This window comes from Clupea harengus, chromosome 8 (assembly GCF_900700415.2).
Source record: "Clupea harengus chromosome 8, Ch_v2.0.2, whole genome shotgun sequence".
In the NCBI taxonomy this organism is placed as follows: Eukaryota; Metazoa; Chordata; class Actinopteri; order Clupeiformes; family Clupeidae; genus Clupea; species Clupea harengus.
This window is the reverse complement of record NC_045159.1, coordinates 3021713-3039297: the sequence shown is the minus strand read 5'-3', so window position 1 is coordinate 3039297 and position 17585 is coordinate 3021713. Positions and strand designations below refer to the sequence as shown.

Below are 17585 nucleotides of genomic sequence, written 5' to 3'. Positions count from 1 at the left end.
GGGGTTCAAATTGTAATTATGTGAAAACATAAACAACCACATGTTTACCCTGTTTTACGACCCATTCTGAGCTGATGCCTGGTAGGTGAGAGACAGAGTTTGAAAACCAGGCTGACAGACAGGTTAACTGACTCAGCCCTTAGCATCACCGACAGCCCCCTTCCCTAAGTTGACTCTAAGTGCACTGACTGATGGCTGCTCTGTCAATGTGCTGGAATCCCCAGTGGATAAAGCCAACAGTCAGTGCTGTGTCTCACCTCCCCTTTCTCATCTCCTCAGGCCAACAAGCTCCGGACCAAGACCCTTCGCAACACCCTCAACCCTGTTTGGAGTGAGACCTTGACCTACTACGGCATTACTGATGAGGACATGGTCCGCAAAACACTCAGGTGCGTCCTCTGGTCATAATGTCCTGTCCTTCTGGACATGGGTAGTGTTTCATGCGAAGAGAGTTTACATTTAGAGTTCAGTGACCATCTGACAGGGGCTTGTTAGCGCTGAAACGGGGTCACGTCACGTCATGTGCTATCGTGTGATCCAGTAACCACACACCTGTACTATCGTGTGATTCAGTAACCACACACCTGTGCTATTGTTTGATTCAGTAACCACACACCTGTGCTATTGTTTGATTCAGTAACCACACACATGTGCTATTGTTTGATCCAGTAACCACACACCTGTACTATCGTGTGATCCAGTAACCACACACCTGTACTATCGTGTGATTCAGTAACCACACACCTGTGCTATTGTTTGATTCAGTAACCACACACATGTGCTATTGTTTGATTCAGTAACCACACACATGTGCTATTGTTTGATCCAGTAACCACACACATGGTCTTTGTACTGACGTTCTAAAAGCCCACCACACAAATCACTGGTCACCGTACTCTCAGACGGACAAAAACAGAAAAGAAATCAATCCTGTCACCTTTCTATTCTGGGTTTCATGCATTTCCTCATTAATCTGCTCTGAATGTGTTCAGTGGGAGATTGTGTGTGCGCTGTCAGTCCCTGGTCACTGACACATGCGTACGGAGGCTAATGCCCTCGTCTCTCCTCTAATCTTTATTGCCACTCCCCGGCCTGTTTATCCTTTCTCTGGGTTTTTTAATCACCTTGCCATGTATCGCAATGTTTAACCAGTCGGGGATTTAGTCCATGTGACTCACCAGGCACATTGCTGGGGGCCGGAGGCCTCTGCTGCACAGGTTTGTGAGGAATAATTCTGCTCACATCCTCCTTATGTAACCGATAACAGCATGAGGACGTGTGTTTATTGGACATGCAACAAGCATTACTCTGATCACGGGAGATATTGAGGCCAAAGGCACCAGCACACACACAAGCCGCTATCTGCTATTTTCTTTCTGTAAACATGCTGCAGTTGCCGCGGTATTAGACAGGGCACAAACTGATATTGCTTCCGGTAGTAATTCTTCAGTAATGAAAGATGCAGCCGTTGTTCTTGTATTTTATAATGATTTATACTTGCGTTTAGTAAAGGGTCAATAATTGCCCTCAGGAAATCTGTCTTCCTCCTTCGCTGCCGTTATTGATTACAGTTTCCTTTGCCCCCGCCAGGATGCACCCTCCACAACTTCTAAATGAATAACATTCAATGTGGTTAGATGGCATTTGACTTTTTCATGTTTTTCATTCATTGATGTTCCGGATTCAGAATGGATGCCATTTGTCTCTCATACGGGCACGCATACGGTTCATCACTGTTTCCTTTCCCCCGGTGTGCCCACGCCGTGCCTTAAGGTGCCAGTATGGTACTCAGACTCCGTTACGGATGGGCGTGCCGCCGGATAGGACGGATTAATTAGCATTTCTGTTGCCTTTATGGTTCTCCAAAGGCTGGGGGTGCTGAAAACAATTCACCGCCAGAACAGTAGGTGGAGAAGCGGTTTTTTGTCGAAAACACATTGTTTTGTTGCGTCTTTGTAAGTTAGAAATCGTCATTGTTTATCTCCCACCTCTCATCACACGTGTGCCCTCCCTACCAGCTGTCACTAGTCAGACGATAAGTGCAGCAGGTATAGTCACATGATAATAGATTTTAGAGTGTGTCTAATGCTATATAAACACCTGAAAGGGCAAACTTATCTCTATCATGGTAGGTATTATTTGTGGGGAAAATAGTAGCACTCTATAACAAAATTATATGCTTTTCTTATATACAATATTAAAACTATTAAAAAACGATTCCCTGAAATGAATACGTTCTTATTTTCTTTGGTATTTTTGTCATATTCAGATTTGCAATGATGATTGCTGGGTAATATGTATGTTGTGGTCCAATGTCAAGTCTCTATTTTATCATGTGACGAGACGATGGTAGGCTATAGCTAGTTTAGGCACAGCATCTGAACGTCAAGACCGACAAGCTGACAGTGTTGTACAAGTTCACACCTCTCATGAACCAGTTCAAAGTTCAGTTCAAACAAGTAAACATGAATAGTTCACGTTCATAGTTCACCATTTAAATTCTGAACCAGTTCATAGTTCAGTTCAGTTCATAGTTTTAGAGTGGAAAGTGAGAATGAAAGACTTCACTTGTTTTTTATAGAACACTTTATCCATCACTACCCTTTGCCTTAAACTAAACTTCATGTGTATCAATTACTAAAATAATAATATTTTTTTTATTATTATTGCAACCACCCTGTCAATTTCCCCCTACCACAGCGTTTCTCGAAGTGTGGGGAGAGCCCAACTGGTGGGTCGCAGAGACGTGACAGGTGGGGGCAAATGGAGATGAGCAGGAGATTTTCCTGTTGCAATGTCTTCCTTTATAGACAGTAACGATAATATACCCCCATCGCACTAAACAACCACACTCAAACAAAGAAATATTGTATTGTTAGAAACAATAGCAGGGCAGAGCACACGGATAATCCATAATCAGCATCTTGGCAAATTTGGCGGCCTGCGCGATAAAGCATTCCATATTTAAAACATCTTAATAAGTAGTAAAGTCAACTTGTCTGCTTCACATGATGGAGAAGTTCGTTTATTGACACATATTTTAAGGACGGCCACAGCGCTTTAAAACGAAGTGTTTATAAGTTACATTATTCAAAGGTGGAAGGTTGGTCAGTAATCAGTCTAGAGAGATAACTGAACAAAACTCTACTCCCTTGCCTCACGGGTGCAATACCATATGCCGTTTAATCATATTTGATAGAATGAAGGACAAATGAGTTGTGAATAATATCACCGAGTTTGAAAGGTATTGGTCCGGTAATAGCCGCGTGACAGCTGTGTGTTTTAAGCAAGTACAATGTGTGTGCGCCGAGTTGCGTAGAGGCCGAGAGCGGTATTGCAGAAAAATTATAACTCGCAGCATATTGAAAAAAAGAACTCCATTTTTTGGAGCTGTGAACTTAGTTCTAAATTTTGAATTATAAACTATGAACTGAACTAGTTCATTCTAAAATTTGTGAACTATGAACTGAACTAGTTCATGTAGAAAGTGAACTTTCCCAACACTGGAACATGTTTGCTTCATATAATGCAGAAGTTCGTTTTTGAGAGTAAATTAAATCACTTTGTGCACTTAACGTTTTTTTTTTTTTAAAAGAAACTGTCATCTGGAGAGTTTAAAACAACACTTAATGAGGGGAAATGTACTGCATGGAGATATTTCTGTCGGAAGACTTCATAGTCGATGTGGATTCTAATGAGGCTGTTTGATATGTCCAATGTAAGAAGTGTGAAGCTTTAATGAAATATGATTGATGCCATCTTCTTTCTCCACAACAACATGGATTAAACCTCGATGGTTGGACTATGTAGATAGTTTTATAACGAATGTGGCCATGTACTTAGCCTACATTTTTCAAGAAAAAAACGAATCTTCAATGGTAAGACTTGTTTTATTCGTGCCTCTTCTGGTGTAGCATATAACGTGAGTTTTATTTAGGCATATACAGATGCCTAGCGTGTGTAATGTGTAGGCCATTTCATTCCGATCTTGCAATGTGAATAATTTTATTTCAATATGCTTATCTCCCTCTTGTGCGCGCTTGTGAGTTTAACGGGGCTTGTTTGTGTGAGCGACTAAATATTTTACTTGCTGTCGGGCGTTTTTTGAGAATAAAATAACTTCACATTTAGGATAACAGCCTTCTTCCTGTTGCGGGAATTTGTTTGTATCCTAGCTGTCACAACGTGATTACAGGCGGCAAATGCATCATAAAGCAAGTTTAAAAGAAATGAACTGTATGGAGATAGGCTATTTCTGTCAGATGGCATCATTGTCGATGCAGATTCTAATGAGGCTGTTGGATATGTCTCATGATATGATATGAATGAATATGTCCAAAGGTTGTTTGGAGAAAATATTTTAATTGCTGTCTGCTCCTGCCGGGCTCTGGCACCTACTCTGTCAGATGCTGGCGCTCATGTGGGTTTTAAATATGGCGGTATTGTGATATATAGGGAATGAAACAGGAAACAGTCGCAGTCTTTAGTGTCCAGCTCTACCGCTGCAGAATTGGCAGTCATTCGCGCATCTTTGTAATCTTTTAGCGATGTGTTATAGAGGTGAGGATATTTCCGGACCTCTTCCGCAATGCGCTCTTCGATGTTCGTGATCATAGACATATATATGTCTATGTTCGTGATCTCCATCTTCTTAAGTTTTTTTGTGGATTTTAAACATGGCGGTATTGTGATATATAGGGAATGAAACAGGAAATGCGAGGTCCAGAAATGTGAGATTCCGGAAATGATGTCGTTTGGAAATTATGTCGTAGCGGACCAATCACGGCCAAGGGGTATCCGTCGCTGTACAGCACGGCATGACGGACCGACAGGAATTTCAACGGTGCACGGGAGAGCTCTCCGAGGGCCCCGGAGACGACGGAGAGGGCGTTCCAGGGCGTTCCATCTATGTGTTGGCCCTTCCCATGTGTCCGAAATCGTGAAGTACGGAGTACCATATAACGGCCCTTAGTATCCCGTTGAATCGACCCAACTCATCCATTCCGGGGCCTCATTGTTGAGACTATTTATTGCAGTGGCAGAGAATGGAGCAGCCCTGAGTGTTCCCTAGTTTCCCCTCAGTAATCATAACTGACGAAAGCAGTGATGGCGTGCTGACTGACTCGTTGACTGACAGCAGGAAAGAGCCCATCCAGGGGGAGTGCACGCTGTATTGTGCCTCTACACTTTTTCATGCTGCTCAGTGGCAGTCACTTTGTTACCTGTTGATGCTGAGCCACATGCTCACAGGCATTGTTGATGCTTAGCCACATGCTCACAGACACTGTCATTTGTGTATTTTGTCAGCGAACGCTTCTGTTGTGTTGTTGCGTTAAGTTGTTATATTTGGTTGTTATATTTGGATCATGTTGCACGTGCATTTCGTGTGGTTTTGCACTGGCTTCCTGGTATTCCTTGTCTCATAATTTACTGGTAGTTGGTAATGGCAGGTTGTTATAACTGGTTGGGAATAGTATTGTAGCATTGCACATCAGTTGAATTCTGCTTGTACACATTCTGCAGCATAGCAGATATTTAGGTATGCACTAAAGATGACAGACATGGAAGATAGTGAACATTATGGTTAATAGATAAGCAGGCTGAGGCAGTTTTACTGAGAAATGTAGCTGTAAATAGTCAGCGCTACTCAAAATGTCATATATTAGATATTATGCTGTACTGTTCATTGCAAGTGATAATAATATGACAGCATAATGGTATTACTTTCATATGAGAAAATATCATTTCATGACATACCATCAAATGAGGCACAAATAACTGAGCATAGGCCACTAAATTGTAGAGGATGGAGTGAATGGAATTAATATTGCCTGAGTGGAGTTGGTAATAAAATGCCATTTCAGTAGCCTATTATTACCAAGTTATTGTGAAACATGAACCACTCAAGTTTGGCTATTTGTGTCTATAACCTCGCTCGCACCAATACAGGACTACAGGAAGCAAACAGAAGTGCAGCTGCTCCTACTTACCTTCTTGAAGATTTAAAGAGGACACCAAACTGCAAATGTCTGATAGTAGAGCATGAGATCATTCATATAATTTACACACATTCTACAGTTTGTCAAGGCATCATGTTATATTCATTCACAGCTCATGATTGTAACATTGTTGCTTAACCTCGTTACTTTTGTTACAAATATTCCTAACAGCACAAAAGAATACTTTAACCATAAACATCTGTAGATATCAACAAAATCTGTAGATATCTCAAAATCTCTGGATCACTGAATCACAGAGAAGTCAAAATGAAACATGTTGGAAGTTTCATGTTTTTCAGTATTCCGATTCATGGAACTAGTCTATGCCTGGAAGAGATTTTGCCTATTCTATTTCAATTTTTTGGCTATTGATAGTTGTATCATAGAAATTCTTTAGATCTCAGAGATGTTGTGTCCACGTGTCTGGTGTATCAGTGTATCCAGCCAGAAGAGGAGTACAGGTGACACCAGAAGAGGAGAAAAAGGTGTATCTTTCTTGTGTATTTTCATTTCTACCGCTCAAAGTGATGAAAGCTGTGTTGCTTGTGTTAAAGGTCTCAGTGCCTCAGGTGAAATATAATTGAAACTCTAAATCACCATTACAGGATTGTTGGAAGTGTTGTGACAGCCAGACAAAGGTGTGTGTGTGTATGTGTGTGTGTGTGTGTGTGTGTGTGTGTGTGTGTGTGTGTGTGTGTGTGTGTGTGTGTGTGTGTTTGAATGCAGTGTTCCGATTGTTAGGGCCCACCTGATGATTCATGTGGAATTTGCACCAGAGCCTTTCTTCAGGCTGCCAGTTTCCATGGAAACAAAACTCTCCCTTATAGGCCTCGCCTTCAGGAGCCATTCTTGTCCTTCATGTAAATAAAAACATAGCAAGAAAAAAAATATGTTCTGAAAGAAATTCTAACCGTGGAAAACTGCGTTTCAGTCTGAGAAAAGACCTTGTTATTGATTTACTTCATTTATAATAGACTCCTGGAAGCGAGACAAACAGCCTCTGACAATTTTGGTTTGCTTCTAAAAAGAAAATGGTCTGGCAATCATAGTCTGGTCTGTTCATTTTGAATTGTTCCACCTCTCAATCCAAAGGTGAGAATAAAGGATCCTTTCAAAAGAAAACTTTTTTCTGTAGAATAAATGGCCTAATATACATCACATGTTGTATTTTATAACTTAGAAAAACAATACAAGCCAGTATTTATATAAGTCATACTTTGTTGGGTCTGTCTGACAGTTTCAGTTACATCACAGAGACAAACCTAAAGGCGGAGACAGTGGGTGAGCTCCTACCCAGCATAACATTTTGGGACAGCGTGGTGGATCGATTTTCGGTGGCCATTTTTGCCACAGGATGATGTTGCCCCATTTATGAACTTATCTTTACTGTCAACACTGAAGAAAGCTGTAGCCTTCGGTATCGATCGAGGTATCGATTCTTCCGACGTTAGCCAGTGGATGCACCTCTAGCACAACTGACACCAGGCTGAGCAACAGGTCTCTGTTACAAGACAGGTGTGAAGGCGTGATAGTGTGGGGAAAAGAAGACTGAAGTGATCTCAAAGGTTCCGAGACTTCTGTTTTTCTATGCCTTGTCAAGATCTGAAAGAGAGAGAGAGAGAGAGAGAGAGAGAGAGAAGGCCCCTATGCATTATTAAAGGAAAGTTTCAGCCTAAAACAAGCAGAGTGAGGCCAGTCCTTACACATCCAGGTATGAAAAGAGAACTAAAAGAACCTTTCAATCATATGGCACATGTCAGAATCCATGGTGCGCTCTGCAAGTGCAATGAATGCCAAGGCATTTTATTGTCAAGGTGAGCTTGCATTCATTTGTAGTCCTCTCCGGCTCATCTACTTTCAGTGCAGAATGTATTGTATGAGTTGGTGAAGTGCATGTACACTGTATTTTCTAGAGCATAATTTGTCACATTTGTTCGAGAGAGGCCACAGGCGAGGCCCGGTAAGTATGCCTAGGAGACAGGCCTCTCAAGACCAATTAGATGAGGGTGGCTCTTTATTTGCTAATTAGCATGCTCTCTGCATGTTTGCCTAAGGTTCAGAGTGTTCCCCTTGACCTACAGCTCAACATCTTTTTTATTTATTTTTTATTTCAGGATCTAACTTAATTTTTTTTTTCATTATTTGAATTATTTAAATAAACCACCTCTACTGAATTTTACGAGTTAGATGTTTTAGAATGAGGAAAAATCTTTCTTCGCCCTCAGTGCAAATTAACTCCAAACATGTAGCAGTAAGCAGGTAAAGAAGAGGAACTCCAATCAGTCTTCAGCAAAGTGCTCCGTTCCTCGTTGGAATTTGTTTTCCAGCCAAGTGGTCAGTTCTGTTTCTGTGAGTGACTTGTCCAACCCATCACACTCGCCTGCCTTAGACGGGCCAGCTAGAAGCTCAGAACACGTCTGATTCATTTTTCTGATGGGAACATAAATCAACGGTTGCCCTCATTCAGACTTTTTTCACCATCTCAGCAAATACTGAGGTGGGCTCAGTACTGATGTGTAAGCAGTGTGTAACACTTAGTTCAACATTTTCTTTAAAACCAGCAACAGAAGGTATGCAGTCTAAAGCACACACACACACACACACACACACACACACACACACACACACACACACACACACACACACACACACACACACACACACACACACACACTCACTCACATACATATGCCGTGGGCAAAAATCCCTTCCTCATGAAATGTTGCTGTACAAAGCAATTCATCACCACCCATTCAGTCCTCTTTAGTGGTCTTGCTTGGGAAGGCTTGCACTGCAGCCTCAGTTTCACAGAAAACCTTTGTCAGACTGCAAGCGCACCAGATTGTTGTTTCCAGGGATCAGATACCCTGTTTGATATATTACAAAAAGCCACCTCCGTCCCAATCTTTCTTGCATTTGCTCTCTCTCTCTTTCTCTCTCTCTCGCTCTCTCTCACACACACACACACACACACACACACACACACACACATGGGACCATATGTATCAATCTTTGTGTACAACCTGCCGTAGAACCATGTGTATGTGTATGTGAAACACAATGTACGTCCATTCTCTTCATAAATCTGAAAGTGACTCAAAGCAGCATAAAATCATGTGTACATGAAGGCGCCTAACGTACACCCGCACAATTGTCCTTATATGGGTCGAGACACACCTTAAATTGGTCGGATTACCATGTACATCCTCCAGGTAAACCTCCCCACTGAAGGCACACCTACGGATGAACTTGAAATTCTCTTGTTATGTGGCCTGCAGGTTTATTACAATCAGCTGCCATGTGAGGTTAAATGAACACTAGTATGCTAAATAAAACAAAGGATAAATCAATATACTGACAATGTATTCCTACTGAGATCAGGCACACCATTCACTGCTTTAACAAAGAATTAATGAATCACCCAGGCCACTGCGCTAAAACGTGTGTCCAAGTGTCATGGTGGAATCTCAAATAGTTTGCCTATTGCTTTCATTTAATTGCTTTTTTTGGTTATCAAACTGATCATTCTCTCTTGGTGTCTGTATTTCAGCATGAGTATACAATCAATTAAATTAGCTCGATTACACACTGAAAACCTTACAGGCCTCCGTACTGTTAAATGTACCTTGAAGTCAACCAGGTGATCCCCTCCCATATAATTGGCATGATAGCTACGTCAACAGCTACGGCAATGATAGGCCCTACCCCTTAAACACAAACGCATGAGAACACAGCGGTTGATACACAGACTGTTTAGCCTAGCGTTAGTCTGTAACGTTGGTGTCGCCCGTCTACCAATTACAAATATTATGCATACGCCATCTCAAGACCATGTGCAAAGGTACACATGTATAAAGAGGGGCGGAAATGGAGTGTGGGAGACCACCCTAGGCCTTGGTGACGAGGTGACCTGCCCCTTCAGTCTGGGATACCTTGATGATGGATCAATAGGGGGGGCTGACGGTACATCCCCCTTTCCCCTTTTTTATATAGGTGAGGCCAGAAAGATTAGTTAGGTCACAAAGCTAACAGGTTCCATGATGAACACTTTGTGATCGTGTAGTATGGACGTATATGCACGGATGGATGACCTCTATAAGAGATTTGTGAACTGTTTGGCCCCCTAATGAAATTCAAAACATGAAGGAATTTACTGCAGTTGGTGGGGTTCAGGTATTTGGTCACTATACACTAGACTCTTGTTATTAAATGTGACAGACCTCCAAACCAGGCATTCAGAGAATTATCTCCCTGACGTGGCGTGAAAATGCTAGAGCTCCATATCTAAGTGTGAGCCGTGTATGTCTGTTGACAACATAAAAATGTCTTTCAGAGATAAGAAAGTAAGTAAGACATGAAAGCATTCTGGCGTGGGATTAAATTCTATTCTTGATATATTTTGCATAACATGTTTTTTTTTTTAAACAAGCATTTTTTTGGAAACATACCAAACAACCATTGCATGGTGTACCCATCTAGAATACAATTAACCTGTCACCATGTGTATATGCATGCATCACAATGACTAGCAGGATCCCCAAAAGACTGTCTCTGTTGCCATGTCTCATCTTCCACAATATGAGACAAATTCCTCTCAGTAAAATGAGGGAAAGGGATTCAGTCCTCTTTTTCACAGCAGATATTGGTAATGCTCCCGGACGAGGATTAGGCTGTTTTTCGCGAGTGGAACTGACTGGATTGGAGATGAGGCGATCTGGTTTTACTGCCAAGATCAGACGGACCCGTGGCAGGGGAATTGCTCTCATCTCTTGTCTCGTCCCTGATTTTCATTGCACAGATATCACCATGTGCTCACTCTTTAATTTCAATCCACACACATTATTTGACTTCACCTGTTTTTTTTTTTTTTCGATACATGTTTAATCTCGAACTGAGAAATCACTCACAGAGTTAATTGCTAGTTGCAGGAAAGGAAACAGGTGCCATGCGCACATTTAACACAATTTGTTCTGGTGGATATGCCAAATAGCTCAGAAAACTCATTTTACACTGAGCAGGCTTGCAAATGTAAGTTTATTCAAAGATAATAACCGTGAAGGACTACATCATCTCTAGCTTTCACCGTGCCATATAATTGCTCAGTGCCCGGTATATATTTAAATTGATTTGTGAATTTTGTGTCTGTACTTTCTGTGGTACTTCTATTGGTTGTCCTCATTCAAATGTATGCATGCCGAAGTGACAAGAATGATGACTGTTTTTACCATGCCTAGATCTGGTGGCCTCATATTAATATGGAAGATGTTCAATAACATGTGCGTCAGCCATCTCACTCAGCAGAGCATGTCAATCCTCTGCTCCGGTTTTGTGCATTTTTACCACCCTCCTGGCCTTCATGTGACACCTCTCTGGCAATGTTTCATCTCTTATGTTCGCAGGATTTCAGTGTGTGACGAGGACAAGTTCCGCCACAATGAATTCATCGGAGAGACTCGGATTCCCTTGAAGAAGCTGAAGCCCAACCAGACAAAGAACTTCTACAACTGCTTAGAGAAACAGCTGCCTGTAAGTGTACATGTAACAATATCCACACAGTCATTTTCAAATGTCAATATCCTCAATACCTTTAATAATGACATATTTTCAGTAAGCCTGTACAAACAACTACAAAAAAGACCAGAGCATAAAAGAAATCCTCTTAAGCCCCAGTGTTCATTGAGCTCTTTCATTTGTCAGAGCAGAATCCTAGTGCAAATTCTGTTCATGAGAACGTAGGGTAATGGCATGTTTTTTGGAGGAAAGGTAGGATAAGCAATTACCAGTCCCCTTTCCAAATGTCATATTTTTAAAAGAATAAACTGATAGATACATGGTGGATACATAGCTGAATGCTGCCGGCCTGTATGTTAACCAGTCTCTAGCTATAGGGTTTGCATGATAACTTGATTCTCAACAACATATCAATGTTGATATAGCCTGGATACCAGACCGAACCTAGCCCCGCCCACAACATTTGAAGTCGGGAAGTTCGGTCTGGCATTACTCCATTGGGGAGAAACTATCTCCGGACAGAAATAGTCGGACCAATCAAATTGTCATGGCGGGCTTTATACGATGATGGACAGATGATCAACAGTAACGTAATCAACCACGTCACCAACACACGGGTTCAATTCGTTTTCAACAAACATGGCTGCCGCAATGTATAGATTCGAGTCCATTTAGACATTGACAGTGCATTCATTTTGAAAGAGGAACAGAGAAACGCGATCAAGGCATTTTTCAATCGAAAAGATGTTTTTGCCTTCCTTCCTACGGGATCCGGTAAAAGTTTAATTTATCAGCTGGCCCTGGTCACATACTACGTTGTTCTGATTGGTTGTAGGTAACCAATTGAGCGGAGAGGCATTTTTTCTCCTGGTTCGGTTGAAACACACCCCATAATCACAGCCCAATGGAGCGGTATCAGACTCATATTCTGACTAGAATTATGAGTATGACATCGTCAGACTAATGTCGATATGCAATGGTAATGATGAAATAGCAATGCTATTAACTATCTATATAATGCATATCTGTCATGTAATAGACCTCTGTTTAACAAAGTTATATCTCAAGTATCACTGTAGACATTTTGTGCCAGTGTGTGAGAACTCTTACTTGAGGAAATTTGAACATGAATTTAATTGCAACACTATTGTTGTAAAGTTAAGAGGACAGTGAAATCTGAGACCAAAAGTTGTTGGTCTGTGCTTACAAAAGCATTTTTATCTAAACCCAGTGACTAATGGAACTTCTCTTATCACCTTGTGTAATTCCCTGAAACAAATCCTTTCATTTAATCTAGTTTAACCACACTCATCCCATCAATAGCACATGGGGTGGCAAAGTTAACAAACACACCATCAAACTAACCATCTTAACACAATTTCTGACCAAACACACTTTCTCCTATCTGTGATCTTCTGCACTGTAGGTTTTCACCCTCACATACAACCCCCCCCCCCCCCCCCCCCACACACACACACACATACACACACACACACACACACAGAGAGAGACATATACAAATGTGTGTGTGAGTGTGTGTGTGTGCCAGTGATCATTTCTCCTGATATCCCCTAACCCCTAACAGGGCAGTTAATTGCTTTTCATTGATTGGTGCTGGTGTCCTGTCTCATTTCTCAGCAGCAGTACTGTTGTATTTACTTGTTTTAAAACCTTTAATGCCGCTGTCCCAGGGAATATATTTAAGTCATACTCAATCATGTAATGGATGGTTCCCTAACCTGAAGGTTTTTAAGCCCATTGTCTTTGACATAATGAAAGCACAGGAAGGCATGGCTGTCAATAAAAAGCAGTGAGTCTTCAGAATCAATGTGACTGGCCAGATTACCCCCCACCACTCTTTGTTCTTGATATATCTTCAGTCACCGTGGCTTCAGACAACAGGTGACAACAGGCTAGTTTCTGGAAGGGAAAATAAAAAAAACTGTTGTCAGTCACTGCTGTCTATCACAAGGTTTCTGTTTGATACCATCAAACGTTGAAATGTTGATTGGTTAGCAAGGTCAGAGTGGCAGTGTGATCAGAGACTCGAGACGGAGACATCATGGAACTGCCATGTCTTTTGTGTGTTCCACACATCTCATGTTGTCAAGGGCTGAACACACAGATCGACGTGGAGATCTAACACAACGTGAATCTCCTCAGCAACCGCCTGGCAGCTGGCTCAGTGATGGGTCCACACCAGACTGCCCCAGTAGATGGTGTCTGACTTTTTATGCCGTACCATATGTGCATACATGCATTGTCAACAAAACCAACAGAGGCAGAAGTAAAAGATCGTCATTTTAAGCCATTACCCTTAAAGATATAGCCGATAGATATCAACCAAGACCTCTGCCTCATTTCACTTTGAATAATTGGATAATCTAAAATGCGCCAGGGCAGTAGTAAGGAATATATGCCCTTTCTTAAATTGATAATACCAAGTTACATACCAAGTCAAGTTAGAAGTCATACACCAAGCCTTTCAGCTTTACAGTGTTGAAATTGTATACTAGCAATTTATAACATGGTTGATTAGAACTCCCAACATTTAGTCATTTAGCAGACGCTTTTATCCAAAGCGACGTACAAGGAAATTGCATTTATACATCAGGAGCAGTTAGGGGTTCAGTGTCTTGCTCAAGGACACTTACATACTTGGTAAGGAGGAGTGGGGAATCAAACTAGCAACCCTCCGATTACTAAACGACTCCTCTACCTCCTGGAACACTGTCTCCCACATCCAGTTTAATCATTATATACTTACTGTACTCCACTTAATGCAGAATAAGTGTTCTCCTTACAGCACCCTACTGTGGTTGCTCTGCTGCTCTGTGGAAACCTCCCCTTTGTAGTTTCTGGGAAAAGCACAGTCTCCCATCATGTGCTTCTGTGACTTCTAGCTCCTCTTGGTTGTCGACAGCCATACGATGCTGACGGAGTAAGGAGTTGGTGGAGAGTGAATGTACAGCTACAGAAATACCTCCATCCCTACCCTGATGTGCCCTCTTTATTCAGTTGACTAGAGCGTGGTAGTAGAGTGGCGAGGTAGCGCCTTAGGAGTTTCCAGAGTTGGCGCTGTGAACTCTGAAGAGTAGCGGAAATGAGGCAGCATCGCTATGGGAATCGTCTGTGACGCCTCCTCCACAGCTAATTAACTTCATGCTTCATAGACCAGCTAGTTTCCGCCAAATATATATATATATCTGGAAGATACAAATGCCACAGCTGTATTCACTTAAAAAGACAAGTAAAATCACTTTCACAAAATAGTTTCATGTGTGTGGGGAGAGGGGTCGGGTGTTTTTATTCCTCAAGTTATTTTTTTTTCTCTTGTTGAAATTGGAATTGTGTGCTCTATGTTTCCAAACAGATTGATAAAACAGATGATAAGTCCCTGGAGGAGAGAGGAAGGATCATGATCTCGCTGAAGTACAGCTCTCAGAAGTCTGCCTTAGTGGTGGGGATTGTGCGCTGTGCCCATCTTGCTGCAATGGATGCTAATGGCTTCTCAGACCCCTACGTTAAAACGTGAGTTGACTCATTTAGTCATTTAGCAGACGCTTTTTTCCAAAGACTCACTGTGACAGTTAAAGAACACATGCTCAAGAAGTTATTAATTTTTATATTCATACCAACTATTAATTAGTAATATAACGAGATGAAGAATCAATTTAGCAAATATAAGATGCGACTTCTTTTAATGTCTATGGATGCCACAGAGGCTGCCTCTACAGTATACAGAGAATATTGACCATCTCTCTCCACATGACAGACTTACAGAAGTATCTTCATATTTTTCATGATTTTGCTGGAGCTTGATGTGCTCTGTTCAGTTCATACATAGTGTTGGTGCTGGTGATTTGACTGAAAAAAGAAGTTTTAGATTTAAATACATTTAAAACGTTACAAATCTTTCTTTATCGATGGTCAAGGTTGACTTTCCAAAGCAGCTGAGAGACATGGTATTTCATTTCAGCTGGACCCCGTCGGCTTTAATTACACTTCCTCTGGAGGCACTACAGTACTGCCATTTGAAGAAACTGCTTTGGTCATTTTTAAAGTGAAGGGTGTGCAGTGGGTTTGCCCCAGCTGCCCTTTACACAAGGCAGACATATCAACAGAGATGGAGGAAAATACATTACAAAACTGTCACCATGCTAACTGCAGACGTGTCAAATAAAGTAGAAAAATATTGGTGTCGCAAGTGCAAGTCATTTCTATTTCAGTTACAACAAAACAAATTGACATTATGTGTATTGTTGTATAGGGGACTGCTAAATGACATGCCACAAATCAAGTCAGCTGCCAGTGGACCACTGATTTTGAACTGCTGTAAAACATATTTTTGGCATATTACTGTTAGAAAGGATGTGGATTCTAAGGCAATAGGATGTGAATGTACAAGTCATACCATCTCAATGGAAATAATTCCACAAAGTCACATGCCTGGCGTCATTTGTGATCAATGATGAACTTGATGCCAGTCAGAGGATGCCTTGGGTGCAGGTCCCTCAAAATGATCATTGCATTATAGCAAATTATCACTGTGTTTTTATATTCACAACCATCTCAAATGGATATGTCAGAAGTGGCTCGTGTCGAGTCAGTTGTAAGAGTTGGTTGTCAACGGTTCCTCCACCTCCACCTGCCCGCCCCAATTAAAAAAGAATAGAAGACTGCAGTGTAGTGAGAAAAAACATAGTTATTTGGTACATTTGGTTCAATGTATATAGTACATTTAGTTATTGTTGGTGTATATATGATGTTGTAGTGCCCTCTTGTGGCTAATGCAATCCTCTCCTTCTTATCGTCAGATCCGAGTTGACACTAATTAACCTATAATTATTTGTGATCATCATGTAAACAAGTTGTTAAATAATAACGTTATTTTCTAAATTAAAAGACAAAATGTCAATTGGAGACCAGTTTGTAATCAGGCACTGTAGCATAATATCTTTAACATTGCCTTACAATATACTATGTCTAGTGCACTGAATATGTGATCAGCTGTAATGAGACCTTCAGGTGCATTTCTTATGCTTTGCATTTACAGGTACTTGAAACCAGATGAGAACAAAAAGTCAAAGCACAAGACTGCTGTCAAGAAGAAAACCCTTAATCCCGAGTTCAATGAGGTGCAGTCTCTCTCTCTCTCTCTCTCTCTCTCTCTCTCTCTCTTTCTCTTTCTCTTTCTCTTTCTCTGTCTCCCTCCATTTGCCTAGCAAGCCCAACCACCAGCCTTTCATTAGATTTTGCAGCCTATTTGGCCTAATTATTTCATTCACAATACTCTGTGACTCACTGATCTCTGCCATTGTTGGTCTCTTAGCCTGGTAATCCTGGTACTTTACAGTACCTTTACTTTCAAGTACTTTACCCTTCACGGTCCACTAAGGCGTACAGGACAGAGGTATTCCCTTCCTGTTTGTGAAAATTCCCTGAACATTTAAGAATATATCTTATTACTTTAAAAGAGGCAAACTAAATCTGTGTCTCTTTTATATTACACGTTGGGTAGCATCAGTGGTACACATATCTGTTTAAATCACATATTTCCTAAGAGAATAAGAGTCAATAAGAAGCATTGTTTTGCAGCCTCTTTTTACAGATCAGATAGGATAGGAACAGATGGGCTATTCTGCAATCTCTAATCAGTGAAATAGCACGATTTCTCCCACTGCAGTATCGTGGGAATGTTTGTCTAATCATATTGGATATGTTTTAGTTTTCTGCTTCTTTACCATTGCAGGAGTTCTTCTATGACATCAAATATGCTGACCTCACCAAAAAGACACTGGAAGTCACTGTCTGGGATTATGATATTGGGAAGTCAAATGATTTCATAGGTAAGATGGCATTGGAAGATTTGGACAGCAAATAGTTGATCTTGAAATAGAAATAGAGCATCTGTGGATAGTATTAAAATCAATCAATAAACAAGCACAAATGTCTTGCTTTGGATAACATTGGAACCGGGCTTCTTAGTTGAAGCTAGCTCTAGAGATCGAGCATTTATGGTTTAATATTAAAAAGGAAATGAAATGAAATGAAATACAATTATTGGTGAGCAGG

At 41.1% G+C, this 17585-nt stretch overlaps 1 protein-coding gene across 3 annotated transcripts in view; it reads left to right on the top strand.

Moving 5' to 3' along the window:
* Positions 1-17585, top strand: part of doc2b (double C2-like domains, beta) — a 150076-nt gene that overhangs the window by 129159 nt on the left and 3332 nt on the right. For all 3 annotated transcript variants that reach the window (XM_012821957.3, XM_031571520.2, XM_031571521.2), the window contains 5 exons: positions 280-389; positions 11399-11525; positions 14884-15041; positions 16567-16648; positions 17263-17359. In XM_012821957.3, coding sequence (XP_012677411.2) covers positions 280-389; positions 11399-11525; positions 14884-15041; positions 16567-16648; positions 17263-17359 — 574 coding nt within the window. The remainder of the gene's footprint in view (positions 1-279; positions 390-11398; positions 11526-14883; positions 15042-16566; positions 16649-17262; positions 17360-17585) is intronic.